Source organism: Semicossyphus pulcher, unplaced genomic scaffold (assembly GCF_022749685.1).
Source record: "Semicossyphus pulcher isolate SPU_LCO1_2020_fin unplaced genomic scaffold, fSemPul1.0.p SCAF_38, whole genome shotgun sequence".
Taxonomy (NCBI): Eukaryota; Metazoa; Chordata; class Actinopteri; order Labriformes; family Labridae; genus Semicossyphus; species Semicossyphus pulcher.
The window spans coordinates 150,368-168,468 of NW_027211713.1; the positions used below are offsets into that span (position 1 = coordinate 150,368).

At 45.3% G+C, this 18,101-nt stretch overlaps 1 protein-coding gene across 1 annotated transcript; it reads right to left on the reverse strand.

The window, feature by feature from the left end:
* Positions 1-126: 126 nt before the first annotated feature.
* Positions 127-16,475, reverse strand: LOC138606795 (uncharacterized). Its single transcript, XM_069679244.1, has 5 exons — positions 16,239-16,475; positions 13,500-13,575; positions 11,224-11,302; positions 1,970-2,084; positions 127-525 (listed from the first exon to the last, which is right to left on the reverse strand). The coding sequence occupies exons 1-5, from the start codon at positions 16,473-16,475 to the stop codon at positions 127-129; spliced, it is 906 nt and encodes a 301-aa protein (XP_069535345.1).
* Positions 16,476-18,101: the final 1,626 nt, after the last annotated feature.

Genomic DNA, 18,101 nt, shown 5'->3' on the forward strand with positions numbered 1-18,101 from the left:
AGCTGCAGATAAAAAAAGATGGAGAAGACTTTGAAACATGCTTTTTTTAAGGCCTTTAGTGTCTTAAGATTCTGTGGAAGCCATGTTTGTCCTGAAGGATCCGGTCTCACACGGATCAGCGTCCTCTCACGACGGCCATCCTCCGTCTCCCGCCATCCTCGGAGTGATGATGCTCTCCTTCGCCTGCAGGAGTCGCTCCAAACACGGCGAGCTGATCTTAAAGGGCAGCGGCCCCCGGCTCAGATGAGGAGCTGTGGGGAGGCGGAGCAGGGGCCCCGAGTGTAGGTCTGAGGTGGAGGAGACGGCGTTGTCCTGGGTCATTTCCTGGCTGCAGCGTGCGGGCGGAGGGGAGGCGGGCCAGGCAGGTAAGGAGAGCGAGGATTCAGGTGTTTTCAGGGAGCAGATGGGCGACTTGTGGAGCCATTTGAGGTGGGTGGAGGAGTGAGAGGAGGCGAGAGGAGACTCCACGTCTGAGGAGAGCGACCGAGGAGACGAGGGAGGAGGAGAGGCACTGCTGGGATGCTGCTGCAGAGGAAACACAAACAGTTTGTCAGCTTGAGTATCACAGAAGAAATCCACTCCAAGTTAATAACCTTCATTTTAACTATTGAAAGTGCTGACACGGCGGCTCTGATGTGTCGCTCAGCTGAAATGCTGTTACAGTGTCATACAGTACTGGATGGACGTGATCCAGGATGTAAGTCGTATAAATGTAGATAATCTGACCGATATCTTCTCAATGCTTCTTGATTGATCAGTAACGGAGGAGTATTTCAAGCTCTTTGTTAACTCGTTAGCTACCGATAGAAAACAGCTAACGTCTCAGTTTCTCTCACAGACTGTATAAAAAGATGGCCGACATGACAGCTCCCTAAAAGTGAAGCCAAACCCTCTCTATCGCCCCCTGCTGACTGGCTGCAGTATAGCTCATAAAGCCCGCCTCCTCCATGTTAACAGATGGGACATGAGTCAAACTATAAAATCAAAATACACGTCAAATAAATTTTCCAACATAGTTTCTGTCATTATAGTTAGTTCTTATCCTGCTGATTTATGTCCAAGTTATTTTTAATTAGTTATTTGATGCTATAAAAAGGGGGTGTGGCCTCATGATTGACAGCTCTGTGGACAAATGGGGCTCCTGCAGCGTTCTGTTCCCGAGTAGCAGAGTGGAGGAGGAACGGCGAGAGGAGACGTAACGAACACATCATCAAATATGTTGTTTCACCTTGAAGTCATCATGAAACACCTTTAAATGTTAATGTTAGCATGGACGTGGAGCTAACGGTAGCTAATGGCTCATCAGTTGTGTCCTGATGGTCCTCAAGATTTTCACTCTCCATGCTTCCTTCAGTTGCTGATCAACTGAGGAGTGAAATCAAATCACAACCATCTGCGACGTTCTGTATGTTTATACATGCACAGACGTGGAGCTCAGCAGGAACATTATCACAGTTTGACGTCAGAGGAAAAATGGCCGCCACGTGAATACTGTCAATAAGCCTTTTGTAGGTAAACACTGTCATTCATGCGCACATTAAACTTATGACACATGCAACATGAGCATCTGTCTCACATTTAGCACGGTAAGCTTTCATTTGAAATAAACAAACCACCGGGCTCTCTGCTCTGTGAATCCTTCTACACTTCATTTGTTTGAGGATAAATTCATCAGAAACTGGTCAGATGTTTGTGAGCGAGTCCGCTCTGGTTTTCCCCTCGTTATTCGACCTCGACTCTTCTTATGAAACTGAACCTCTGAGGCCAGAAAAAACACATTAAAGCCTTCAGAGGGTTGTGTTACATAACCCACCACATCTCTCCGTCAGAGCCTCGGTGCTCACACACACCGGTTAGAGCTGAGGGGTGGAGGGTTGCTCTAGAGATATTCTGCAGGGCTGCGACTAATCTTTGTTATCAATTGATCTACCTATGATCATCGTGGTTCTATTATCTTTAACAGGTGTACCTTTTGTGTCTTGGCGGCCGGGCTGTCGTCTGTCTGCGTCACATTCAGTTTGACGTGAGGAAACCAACTCTGAAGCATTTCTTCTATTTTCAGTAAAATACTGAGGAAGCGTCCGCTGAGAGGGAGAGAGAGAGAGAGAGAGGTTGTTTTAAAGTTTGGATTCATCAGTGTTCATTGCTCACACAGATTTCACTCAAAGCTGAATTACATCTATTTTATCTCTTGTTAAATCAACTCGAGGGCTGTTTGAGTCTCAGAAAGCAGAAACAAGCTTTTGATTCTCCCTGAACGAGTCCTCTGGGATAATCCTGTAAGAACCTCGTCACGCTGCTGAGGGCTCCTTTTACAGCCTGTGACGGACACAATGAGTCGACTCTGGCTCCCTCCATGTCAGGATGATTTAAATGTTGAGTTTAAGCAGCTAGCTGTGACAGCCTGCTCATCTTACAGGTAGAAACATGAGAGTGATGTAGGAGGAGCGAGTGTAAAGAAGAGGTGGTAGAGACCAAAAACAGAGCTAAAATACAGACAATGTTTCCTGTTGTTAGGAACTATTGTAAATATAAAGGGAGGTTGGCTCTGAATTCACTGTGGAGCATTAACAAGTGAAAATCTTTATTTTAATTTTATAGAAGAGTTCGTAAAACAAGGAGCGAATAGATGAAGCGTCTCTGTGAACTAACACGTCTGATAGACGAGCATGATGTGATGATGCAGACAGAAACAAATGACAGCTTCACTTCCTGTCGCTGTCCCCGACTCAATGTGACATCTGAGGAGTTTTCACTGCAGATTAACAGAGTCAGACCCCCCTCCCTCTCTCCCTCACACACACACACACACACACACACTCTGATCAGATGGCTTAGGGACGTCTCGCCCGTGGCCGTTATATAATCCTCATAAAGCCTCCGCAGACACATCGTGATCTGATTGGTGGGCGACATGAAACAGCACAAAGACTGAATAAATAAAAAGGCCTGTGTGTGTGCGTGTGTGTGCGTGTGTGCGTGTGCGTGTGTGCGTGTGCGTGTGTGTGCGTGCGTGTGCGTGTGTGCGGTGGTCTGATCAGTGTATATCTGCATTCCTCTCCGTCTGTGTGATGCTATCTGATCACACACACGCACACATACGAGCGTCACATGACGTGGAGCTGAGTAGAGCATGTTCAGGTCCACATGAGAAATGTGACCGCAGCGCCCGCACACACTCTTACACACACACAAACATAGCCCACACGTGGCAGCAGCGGGGGGGGGGCAGCCCTCGTTCCATTCACAGGCTATAAATAGAGCAGTAAGCCCTGGAGCGCCCGCTGTGGCCCCGCCCACTGCTCACAGCCCGCACACACTCTTACACACACACACACACACACACACACACACACACACACACACACACAGTACTCTGTAATTCAGCCCAGCTTTATGAACTACTTATGATTTCTCACCTCTATAAGCATGTTTTTTATTTTGAAAGTCATCTCATAATTTCCTTAGTTTACATTTATGTCGAGCACTTGTCTCATGTTTGTGTGTTGACATATTGTTCAATAAAGTTAAAAAAAACTCAAGATGGTTTTCATCATTGGTTAATCTTGTGGTTAATTAATCTATTGATTTATTAGCATTAGTAGTAGAACTAAATTATTTACATTTAATCAGGTTATGTGCTTAGTAGATCTCCATATTTGAGAGGCTGAAATCTGAATACAACCCGATAACATACGATACAACACGATAACATGATAACACACGATACGACACGATAACACACGATACGACACGGTAACACGATACGACACGGTAACACACGATACGACACGGTAACACACGATACGACACGATAACATGATAACACACGATACGACACGATAACACACGATACGACACGGTAACACACGATACGACCCGATAACACACGATACGACCCGATAACACGCGATACTACACGATAACACGCGATACGACCCGATACGACACGATACGACACGATAACACGCGATACGACCCGATAACACGCGATACTACACGATAACACGCGATACTACACGATAACACGTGATTCGACCCGATACGACACGACCCGATAACACACGATACGACCCGATAACACGCGATACGACCCGATAACACGCGATACTACACGATAACACGCGATACTACACGATAACACGCGATTCGACCCGATACGACACGACCCGATAACACACGATACGACCCGATAACACGCGATACGACCCGATAACACGCGATACGACACGATAACACGCGATACTACACGATAACACGCGATTCGACCCGATACGATACGACCCGATAACACACGATACGACCCGATAACACGCGATACGACCCGATAACACGCGATACTACACGATAACACGCGATTCGACCCGATACGACACGACCCGATAACACACGATACGACCCGATAACACGCGATACGACCCGATAACACGCGATACTACACGATAACACGCGATACTACACGATAACACGCGATTCGACCCGATACGACACGACCCGATAACACACGATACGACCCGATAACACGCGATACGACCCGATAACACGCGATACGACCCGATACGACACGATACGACACAATAACACGCGATACTACACGATAACACGCGATACTACACGATAACACGTGATTCGACCCGATAACACGCGATACTACACGATAACACGCGATACTACACGATAACACGTGATTCGACCCGATACGACACGACCCGATAACACACGATACGACCCGATAACACGCGATACGACCCGATAACACGCGATACTACACGATAACACGCGATACTACACGATAACACGCGATTCGACCCGATACGACACGACCCGATAACACACGATACGACCCGATAACACGCGATACGACCCGATAACACGCGATACTACACGATAACACGCGATACTACACGATAACACGCGATTCGACCCGATACGACACGACCCGATAACACGCGATACGACCCGATAACACGCGATACGACCCGATAACACGCGATACGACCCGATAACACCCGATAACACGCGATACTACACGATAACACGCGATACTACACGATAACACGCGATTCGACCCGATACGACACGACCCGATAACACACGATACGACCCGATAACACGCGATACGACCCGATAACACGCGATACTACACGATAACACGCGATACTACACGATAACACGCGATTCGACCCGATACGACACGACCCGATAACACACGATACGACCCGATAACACGCGATACGACCCGATAACACGCGATACGACCCGATACGACACGATACGACACGATAACACGCGATACTACGCGATACTACACGATAACACGCGATACGACCCGATACGACACGACCCGATAACACACGATACGACCCGATAACACGCGATACGACCCGATAACACGCGATACGACCCGATAACACACAATACAACACGATAACACACAATACAACACGATAACATACGATACGACCCGATAACACACGATACGACCCGATAACACACGATACGACCCGATAACACACGATACGACCCGATGACACACGATACGACACGATAACATACGATACGACCCGATGACACACGATACGACACGATAACACATGATACGACCCGATAACATACGATACGACCCGATAACATACGATACGACCCGATGACATACGATACGACCCGATAACACACGATAACATACGATACCACACGATAACATACGATACGACCCGATAACATACGATACGACCCGATAACACACGATACGACACGATAACACATGATACGACACGATAACATACGATACGACCCGATAACATACGATACGCCCCGATAACATACGATACGACCCGATAACACACGATAACATACGATACGACCCGATAACATACGATACGACCCGATAACACACGATACGACACGATAACATACGATACGACCCGATAACATACGATACGACCCGATGACATACGATACAACCCAATGACACACGATACGACCCGATGACATACGACACGATAACATACGATACGACACGGTAACATACGATACGACCAGATGACATACGATACAACACGATAACATACGATACGACCCGATACCATACGATACAACCCGATAACATACGATACGACCCGATAACACACGATACGACCCGATGACATACGACACGATAACATACGATACGACACGGTAACATACGATACGACCAGATGACATACGATACAACACGATAACATACGATACGACCCGATACCATACGATACAACCCGATAACATACGATACGACCCGATACCATACGATACAACCCGATAACATACGATACGACCCGATAACATACGATACGACCCGATGACATACGATACAACACGATGACATACGATACGACACGATAACATACGATACGACCCGATACCATACGATACAACCCGATAACATACGATACGACCCGATAACATACGATACAACACGATGACATACGATACGACCCGATGACATACGATACAACACGATAACACACGATACAACAGGATAACATACGATACAACACGATAACATACGATACAACAGGATAACATACGATACAACAGGATAACATACGATACAACACGATAACATACGATACGGCCCGATGACATACGATACAACACGATAACATACGATACAACCCGATAACATACGATACAACAGGATAACATACGATACAACACGATAACATACGATACGACCCGATAACACACAATACGACCCGATGACATACAATACAACACGATAACACACGATACGACCCGATAACACACAATACGACCCGATGACATACGATACGACACGATAACACACGATACGACCCGATAACACACGATACGACACGATAACACACGATACGACACGATAACACACGATACGACCCGATAACACACGATACGACCCGATGACACACGATACGACACGATAACACACGATACGACCCGATGACATACGATACGACACGATAACACACGATACGACCCGATAACACACGATACGACCCGATAACACACGATACGACCCGATAACACGCGATACGACCCGATAACACACGATACGACCCGATGACACACGATACGACACGATAACATACGATACGACCCGATGACACACGATACGACACGATGACACATGATACGACCCGATAACATACGATACGCCCCGATAACATACGATACGACCCGATAACACACGATAACATACGATACGACCCGATAACATACGATACGACACGATAACATACGATACGACCCGATAACATACGATACGACCCGATGACATACGATACGACACGATGACATACTATACGACCCGATAACACACAATACGACCCGATAACACACGATACGACCCGATGACATACGATACGACCCAATGACATACGATACGACACGATGACATACGATACGACCCGATAACATACGATACGACCCGATAACATACGATACGACCCGATGACATACGATACAACACGATAACATGCGATACGCCCCGATACCATACGATACAACCCGATAACATACGATACAACAGGATAACATACGATACAACACGATAACATACGATACGGCCCGATGACATACGATACAACACGATAACATACGATACAACAGGATAACATACGATACAACACGATAACATACGATATGACCCGATGACATACGATACAACACGATAACACACGATACGACCCGATAACATACGATACGACCCGATGACATACGATACGACACGATAACATACGATACGACCCGATGACATACGATACGACCCGATAACATACGATACAACACGATAACATACGATACGACCCGATGACATACGATACGACCCGATGACATACGATACGACCCACTGGGTCTTTAGCAAAGGGACTCTGCAGACCCTATGGAGTTTGGTAGCTCGTTCCACCACCCGGGGGGCGACAGATGAGAAGAGTCTATCTAGAGACTTAGGGCCCTGTTGTGATGGGAGCACCAGGCGCCTTTCATTGGCAGAGCGTAGTGGGCGGGACGGAGTGTAGACCTGGATGAGGGCGTTCAGGCAGGCAGGAGACATTTGTGTGTCTGTTTGTAAGCGAGAATACAATACAAAACCATACGATACAACGCGATGCGATATACTTATTGTCACTGTAGGAAAGTTTGTCTTGGATTTTTGGAGTGAATTTGTAAACCTACTCATGTTTTGGTTTCTGAGACCTGCCAAGACAGCAAACAGCAGTTACAGTTGAAAGTGAGCATAAAACAGAAACAGATGCAAGTAGGGTAATTACATTTCTCAGTTACATGGACTTTGTGTTATTCTAATAAAACTGAATTTATTTCCTCATTTGATCTCTCTGAAAGCTTTGTGTTTGCTGTAAATCTCCCCGACTCCCCTCCATTTAAACTAAGCTGATATTAAAGTCATGTTAGCAGAAAATAAAGAACTATTTATTGTGGCTATAACGTGTAAACACTCACATCTCATCTCTCCCATTTACACACAAACTGAATATAATTTTTATTTACGAGCTGAAGCGTCGTCCCTGAATGAACACAGTAAATTTCCCAGCAGAGTCGACTTTAAACATCTCAGTTAACTTTGACTTTTACGGCCTCTGACTGCCAACATGGCTGAATGTGCTGCGTGTTTTTACCGCCCATGTTTTTATGTGAAACACTGGAGCTTTAAAAAAAACATCCAATTTGTTCTGTTGGTGGACGACTTCAGTGATTTTACCATGCTGCAGCGGTCTGTATGTTAAATCTGACATTAGTGGAGCAGATCTGAAGCCTCCTACGCTGCAGCTCTGTGTGCGGTCCAGAGTGTTTAAAACATGGGCGCTCATTTCAGCCCACATGTGAGTTTAACTGTGAAACCAGAAGAAACCTGCTGTTTGCTCTGGAGATACCAGAACGCCCAAAGCCTTCGTTGTGTCTGTGCCGACATTTTTGTTTTATTTTAAGTTCCTTTTTCTGTGCGAGGCCAGTTTGCTTCAACAAAATGCTTCTCAGATCGTCAAACAGCATCTGAAACAAACGAATGACAGCTGAGCTGCACCTGAAAACAATCAAACATTCACTCCCACATTCAGCCAGGTTTCCAGAGTTAAAAAGGAAGTTAAAACTCCTCTCTAAAGCCTTTCTAATGAGGGAGTCCATCCATCAATCAGCTGATCGGATCATTTCAGTCATCATATTTCTGTAATTAAATAAAGTTGTGTATCTGCAGCCTCAGCAGCAGTCTGAATGTTTCCTGATGTTTGCTCCACGTGTTGTTAATCAGCTGCAGTTTGTGCCTCTTATATAATCTCTGTTTCTGCATATGAGACTTTTGTACTGAGGATCAATTTCAAGGCTTTTATTTCCTCTCCGAACAAAAGACGTCCTCATTCACTTTTTATGATGCCTCATGAAAACGGAAAGTTTTATTTGATCCTTCGTTTATAACAAAAAGGACAGACAGTATTTCAGTGTGTCGTTAAGGACTCTTTTAAAACAGCAGAAAGTAATGTTGGATTTGTCTGCTTAAAAACAAAAACTTGTTTCTGTGACACAAATTTAAAATCAACACAAAAGTCCAACATGTAAAAACCAACAGAAACCTGCAGGCCTGAGAAATGAAGCCAACGCTGAAGAGCCAAAAGCTGCAGTTCCTCTGGTGTCCACTTGAGGCTGTCTCCAGCAGTGAGTCAGTCCCCATAGAGCCCCATGTTAAACTTTACAGCAGAAATCAACATGTTTACAGCCTGGTACAAAAAACAGTTTGGGTCTCTATAGCTCATTTCTCTCTTCATGACAACTGTACGGGGAGAATCTTTATACAGCTCACCTGTTTACATTATATTAAGGCTTACAGTGATGCAGCATTAGGGGCGTGGCCTCTTTGAGTGACAGGTGGGAGCTGCTAGCTGTCTGCTAGGTGTCCCCTCAGCTAACTCAGTCACTGAACGTAACCTCTGGGCCGTGTTTGTGCTGCTGGATTGTCACTTCTGGCTCCAGAAAGGCAACATGACAAAGATTTAGTCTGTAATGTTGTCACACACTTAGAATAACAATCTGAGCCTGTCAGTGGAAACAACAAGAACTTTTAGTGGACGACCTTTGACCCATCAACGATTATGTTGCAGCCATTACAGCCTGTTTCACTGCTGCAGGATGAACACATCTACTGGAGACACCTGTTGGTTATTTAGAGTCCTAAAAGTGGAACAATAAGGCCCAGGTTTAACGATAGCAGTCCTCCCAGTCTCTTGGTCTTACAGGGCGTCACACAGAGAGCATGAGTCAGACTCTCCAATACATATCTGATTCTGTCATTTTTTTTTAATGTATATCTAAGAGATACATGACTGACTTAAAGAGGTATAACCGTCTGGGGTCTGTTGGACCTTCACAGGGTCTAAGCCTGCTGTTTGTTTCGGTCTGTGTGAGCGGCGTCTGTTGGTCCTGATAGAGTCAGGTGAGCTGTAAATCACAGACGAGTGAATAAAAGGACCTTGAAATGTTTCCTGTGATTGTTGAACTTCACAGAGCTCGTTGTACTTTTCTCTCAGACAAAACTCCGCCTGAAGCCGAAGACACGAGGCGGCTGGAGACTCTCCGTCATGTGTGAGACGTTCAGGGAGGTCGTTCACAGTGCAGGGAGGATATACGACGCAGGGAGGGATGAATTATCTTTTCTAGCAGCATTAATTACCTTTAAGTTTCGCTATTATTAACATTAACAAAAACAAAAGCACCTCTGTTATATTTGGACAACATTGAACCTTCTTTGGCTCCAAATTCTTTGAGATTAATGTTTTATTTTGTTCTTCATGAGCTCCAGTTTGTGTGACTCTATAAACACCTCTGATAATATAATTATACATTTTAGACTCTGTTACTCTGTAAGCCTCAGAGTGACGGCGCACCGGGCTGCTTCCCCTCATTCCGACAGTCGTTCACCAAACTTTGTTCCTTGAACTAAAAATCAGCAGCTGGTGAAGAGACGACTCCTGCAGCTCATTATTTTTAACTGCCTCCATCTTTTCAGCCCTTTCACTGCTGCACACACCGACGTCTGATTAGAGACCAGCTGAGAGCTTTAATCAATACTAACTGTGTCACCACTGACCAAAGACATCCCACTCACGCTGTGTGTATCTGAGGAGCAGTCCTGTTTGGTCCGACGGATGAAAGACAGAAAAGAAGAGGAAGCATGGAGCAGTGTTTGTAGGTGCTTACCCCATGTCTGGGTTCTGAAGGACCCCCATTATTCTCTGGATTCGGTCCATGGCGACGCTCTCCTGGAAGCTGCTCAGACCTGCAGGACAGAGAGACAGATCAGCTGTGAGATCATCAGCAGCTCCTAAAGCAGCAGGGACACACTGTATGTGCAGCTTCTCTCCCTGTGCAGAAACAGCTGCTGTGCACACAAACACATATACTGTGTGGAGTACAGAGACGAGCTGACGACTGTAGAAACACCAAACTACAAGAATTAATAACTTTACATCTCAGTCTGTAGTTGACTCTGAGCATCAGATCTCAGTCCCCTCTGAAGCTCACAGTCCCGCACAGAGAAAAAACTATTGATATTTGTTTCATGACTAAATACCTGCAGCACGATTTCCCCTCAGCCGCGTCTGAAATATTGGATTTAATGATAAACAACACAAAGAATAATAAAAAGCCATGTAACAAAAATAAGTGTAACAGCATTTACAGTACAAACTTTGTGAGGGAAAAGCAGATGGCAAGAAGTTTTTAGTCTCGCCAGTTTGGTTTCCTTTGAAATAAAGAGCTGCTATCAGGCTGCACACTGTTTTTTTTATCTATGATTGGACAAAACATCTGTTGTTGTTTTCACGTGCAGGACGGAGAACATTCAGCCGCTCATATCTGACCTCACTGCGTCACATGGAGCGTCTTTGATCCGTCTTTCCTCTTTGAATCGTCTCAGTTTAAAGGACGTTAAACGACTCGTGAGGCCTTTGATGCTCTTTGTTAGCAGCTTGAACGTTCAGTCTGCGTCACGCTGCCTTCAGGAGCCTCAGCTTTAATGACCTCTAAATGTACCTTCACTTAGTTAATCAAACAAGTGTTTCATAACTCCTGTTTAATTGTTCTCTAAATTAAGTTTATTTTAATGAGATATTTTATGATTAAAGCCAGCATATTAAACATCTTTAGTTTTGCTGAACATAAGCAGAATCCACCGGGAATAACCGATAACTGAAAATAGGGAATAACTGAAGAGTAATATTGACCAATCACGTGTCAGCAGGCGGCAGCGTATGCAGGAAAAACTGTGAGGAGAGCAAAAGCAGGCGGAACGAAATCCTCCGTGACGACATCCCGGCTCCATCAGCGAGATCTGATGATGATTCAGCTCCTTATTAATCTCTATAAACAGACATCTGCATGCTAACAGCTAACAGCTAACAATCTGTTATAGAGCTGAAATTTCACTTCAGATGAATTCCCTTGTCGCTGTGTCATGAAAGCCGTTCAGCGTTCAGATGTCCCGACTTCCTCGAATGCATCAGAACGATCCAACCTCCGTTCAACAGACGAGCATTTTAAACTCTTCTCTGGTGGACAGACCTGACAAAGCTTGAGCTTTTACTTCTTTCAAATCTGCATCATGATGTTGAAACTTCGGCAAAGGTAAGAGCCGTGAAGAACGAGTAACTCACAAGAGAACGGGTTCTCTTTCTGTAACAGGGCAGCACGTGGAAAAGGAAGTCTTGACGACAAGTTCACCAGTGTGCCCAGAGGCGATATCGCCTCAGACTGAAGCCGATGGGATCCCAGATTGAGTCAGCAGCGAAATCACTGAGGCAGCAGAGGGAGGAGAAGGATGAATATTATGGGTGGAGAGATTTTTGTTCTTCTTTTATCTTGAAGAAAACAGTCAGACTTGAATGTTTCAGAGCATGTGAACAGATTTGATCATTCACTTTTACTTTCTTCACATTATTCCACAAAGCATCCGGACTACTTCGGACTACTAATCAGTTGTGTTTAGTGATTGTGTCTTCACTGTGGTGTAAACTCCGTCACAATGAACAGTGTGTAGGCGGGCCGGAGAAACACGACTGCACAGATCAATCAGCAGAAGTGAAGCAGGAAGGACACGCAAGGAAGGAAGGAGTTCTTATTGGGCTGAATACGCAGGTGGTTTTTGGTCTGGTATCCAGGTATTAAAAATACATCCATCATCCTCACAGTCGTAAGGACTCCTCCGTCGTGGAACAGATGTTTCCATCCTGGTTTTAAGTTTAAGATATCTGAAGTTTCCCTCATTTGCTGTGATGACAGAGGAAACGTGAAATGACCATTACGGAGTGCAAACAGCTGCACGCTGAGGTGAAGTGGTTCGACATGTCCATGAAAACTGAGTGTTGATCTTGAGTGTGTTACTATTGGATATATCATCAACTAATCAATATGTGATCAGATATATCACCTGCAGGGGGGCGTGTGTGTGTTTGTGTGTGTGGGGCTTAGACACTTACGTTCAGAGTACCTGCCTGCTCTCAGGCCCTGCAGGATGGACGACAGAGGCTGGAGGTAGCACCGCAGCTCCGAGCACTGTGTGTGAGACAGAGAACACAGTTAGCATTCATGCTATCAGAGCTGCAGGGCTAAAGGGCTGTTTGATAACCACTTAAAGTGTACACATCCAGACCTCAGCTGTGTGTGTGTGTGTGTGTGTGTGTGTACATGATGTATGCTTATCTCTCTTTCTGTCCGGGTTTTATTGATTTACAGCGCTCAGTGACCGATTGTCTCCCGTCTGAAGCCATTAGCCGTCCAGTGTTAACACTGCAGCTAAATGTCCACAGGGCATCAATAAGAGGAAACATTAACAGCTGATAGAAGCTAATGGAGAAACTGATCGCTATCGACAGCTTCACACGTGCCGTCCCCTCCCATCCCCGAGCATCTCAGACGGAGGAAACATGAGACCTGCAGCTCCAGACTGCATGAAAGCCTGCACCACCAGATCCTCTTACACTGTTTGATAGCAGCAGCCCTGCAGACACTCTGTCATCTAGAGCTGTCGTTTAGGGTGCTCCCACTTTCTCGACCTTCCTTCTGTTTCTCTTCTTGATTTCCAACGAGAATACATTTTTATAAGCACAAAGCAGGCAGCAGCTGCAGTTCAGTCTGGTGTTTTTCCTGCTGCTGAGGCTCTCTCCGCTCTTTCTGCTGTCAAGTTCTCTCTGTGTGACGCCCTGTAAGACCAAGAGACTGGGAATGTTTAAACCTGGGCCTTATTGTTCCACTTTTAGGGCTCTAAATAACCAACAGGTTCAGAAAGCTCTGAGTGTCTCCAGTAGATGTGTTCATCCTGCAGCAGTGAAACAGGCTGTAATGGCTGCAACATAATCCTTGATGGGTCAAAGGTCGTCCACTAAAAGTTCTTGTTGTTTCCACTGACAGGCTCAGATTGTTATTCTAAGTGTGTGACAACATGACAGAAAGGATCCCTACAGAGATAGACCTTTTTGTTACAGAGGAAGATGATTGTTTTAACCACACACAGACGTTACATCGCTCTCTGCAGACACACCAGACTCCATTCAGAAAAACACTGATTTTACATCTCAGAACACAGGAGTTTCTGGTTTACTGCTGCCTCCATCTGTGACTTTGTTTGTGTCACTGTGTGACTAAATGATGAATATGGATCCAACAGCACAAACAAACTTCCTGTTAGAGCATCTAAAGAGCTACATGTTTATGTTGTTTATGTTTAACGTTTAAGTCACCTGAAAGATTCTCCGACAAAACATCTCCATCCTCAGGATATCAGCACCATGTACACTTAAAATGAGGTCCAGCTTCACGATCTCAAACAATCACACGAAGCTTACATGTCATTATCAGTACGGATTATATTAAATAAATAAAACATGAACCTCTGACCGCTGCTAAACTTTCTGCACGTTAACAGTAAACTTGTGACTGCGGAGCTTTAAGTTAAATTTGTGGTTTTGCTTCTTTGACGTCAAGTGAGATTCTGTAACTTCAGCTGAATAATGGCCTCTGTGGTCAAAGCAACAATTAAGGGATGATCGTAATGACTTAAACACAGTGTAACAGAAGAACAACAGCACAGAGGCTGCAGCTGCAGAACCACGAGAGAGCCACGCTGCACTTTAGGTCTCATTAGATTTGACTTTTTGTTTGCAAAAGAAAACAAACGTTTTGTAGAAACTAACTTGGAGTAAAGGACATGAACACTTTTGTCTACACTTGTAGCCAGGTTTAAAATATCTGATGGGAGGCACAGACAGCCGTGTTCCGAGGGCGAACACTGAGGGAAACATGCATCTGTAGCAGAGTCGGGCGAACTTCAGTGATTGGATTTAGTACCTATTAGTCATCTAGGTGTCAGAATGGAGGATGAAGACTTCCTTTAAAACGCTCAAACTGAAGAACACAAAAGCTTTGAGGTGACACGCGAGGTCGTGCCACGGAGTCGTAAAATATCACAAACATACGTGAACAGGAGCGTCACATACCTGTAGGCAAATATATCATCCTACAGAGAGAAGTCCAGCACAGGACAGACAGACGGCAACAGGAAAAAGACCAGAATGCATTGCAGCAAGATGGCTCCTACTTTAACTAAAGGGTCTTTACTGTGTCTCTCTCTCTCTCTCTCTCTCTCTGTCAGTCTCCCCTGCAGTTTTCTGCTGCAGGCCTCAGCTGCTGCCGCACCGCGGTTTTAAAACATGGAAACATGACATGAAATGAAAAACAGAAACATGAGAGACCGGAGGAAGGTGGAGAGAAAGTGGGAGCACCATAAACGTGTCTGCAGGGCGGTAAGAGGATCTGATGCTGCGGGCAGAGCATGATTCCTGCCTTCTATGATCTGTGAGAAAAGGTTCATACCGGCACATACGCCCATATTGATCTATGTGTGACAAGCTCATATCAGAGGATGATATCAGCAGACCTTCATATCCGCTCAGCTTCAGTTAGAGCGACCGTTTCATGTGGAGCTGAGGGCTCTGATTCTCGACAGCAGTCAGTCATACGCCTCCTCTGTGTTAAACAGTGTAACCCTGCAGGAGTCGACCTCTCACCTTGTGTAAGAAAAGTTCATTTTGTGTGTGTGTTTGAGCTTTTTCACAGAGTCCGTCCACACCAGCGCTGTGTGCTCTCTTCCTGTCTGAACGTAGCCCCGCCTCCACAGGAAGCTGCTCGCACACAGACGTAAATCCCTGAACTGGACTGACTGCGGCGGCTGGAGAGTCAGGGCCTCCGTCCGTGCAGCCGCTCCTCCTCCTCATCCTCCTCCTCCTCTGCGTGGCTCTGCAGTGGAAGCAGCTGGTAGGAGATTCCCTTAAAGATGAAGATGATGGAGGTACGGGCGGCTCCTCCGCCTGCTGAGGACTCGATCTGTTCGGGCTGTCGTAGTCGTCCTCATCACTGGCGAGCCAGTCGATGGAGTAATCCGAGTCAGAGGTCGACATGTTGGAGCTACAGTCTCATCAAGCAGAGAGCATCACCGAGCTGCAGCGCGCACACACACACACACACACACACACACACACACACACACACACACACACACAGAGGCTCATGAGTTAAATGTGTTAAGGGTTTGAAAAATTAATATAAAAAGAAAATGTCTCCACTAACTTAACTTCAAACTCTAGAGTAGAGCCCAAACAGAAGATGTTTCCATCACGTGAAATCAGGGAACATCAAACAGAATGTAAACGTACTGTCAGACAGACGGACTGACATGTTAACCATCTTAAAGCTTCTTGTTCAGAAGGTTTAGGAACTAAAGAAGAAAGTGGGAGTTGAAATCCAGACTGTGAAGGGTTAAACGACATGCATGAAGAACCTGCTGCCACATGAAGTCTCTGTTGGGTGTGAAACTAAAAGGTTTCAGTCATCAGAGGACTCTGAGTGTTTCACACGCTTCAGTCCAAAGCGACGAACATCTGAGAGTTAATACGACACAAGCAACAAGTCAGTGAGAGCCAACACACAGCTTCAGGTGTGATCGGGGTGGACAGGTGTGCTGAGCAGGGACAGATATTTGGGTCACATTATCAGGAAGGGTCTATGTGATGATGCTGATGATGTGCAGCAGTGTTGCACATTGTCAAACGCTGACACACAAACTTCACATGAGCACAGATGATGTTTCTTTAGAGCCCACTGTACTCGCCTCGTACAGCTCACCTGTGCCGCAGGTACAGTAAAGCAAACATTAAAGGGTTCAGGTGACATTTAATGATGCATTCAGAGTCGCACTCGTGTTACCAAAGTGGACGAGTGCAGGCGAGATGTTTGTGAGTAACGACGTCCCACCTGTCCAAGTCGACGTGCCGATTCATGGACTTACATGTGTTGAGGTGGCTCTCACCCAGCGCACGCCGATGGTGAGTATTTATTCATTTATTTCAGTCTGCATCGACAACTTCTCCCCTCCAACGAACACAGACGTCATGTGAACGTTACACATAAATAGATTAAAGGGTGAAAGTTTGGGTTTATTATGCCAAACCTTTTTACACAACACGCTGAGTCACACGTTTCACTACGTTTGAGCTGCACCAGAACAAAGCGGCACAAACGAAGGTTCAAACTTCTCGTACAGAAAAGAAAAAGTTTATAAAGAGACTAAACAGGGAAGAAGCACAAACGAGACACGAAACACACATTTATTTTAAGTTCATATTAGATTTGTTTAAAACTTCATTTTTTAATTCCACAGGTTGACCCTTTAACAGATTCTGCTTCAAACGTGTGCTTACCTGTGTTTTGTTGAGAACACCTGTTCCTCTGAGTTCAACCTCTACACAGTCATAAAGTCTGTTATTTGTAAATGACCTGTGCAGCTGTTTGTTCCACTCAATCCTCACAGAGTCCGTACATTAATAAACTGAGCAACACGGGGACACAACAAACACTGGAACAAACATCGTGTTTCAGTCAGTGTGGACGAGTCCATGTGCACTCATTTATTTCAGTATGTTTAAGATGTTTTTATGCCAATATGGACGTCTGACATAAACACACATAAAATCTACAAAGTCAAAGGACGTCAGGTTACGTAGAACGTGACAGGAGGAGGCGGAGCT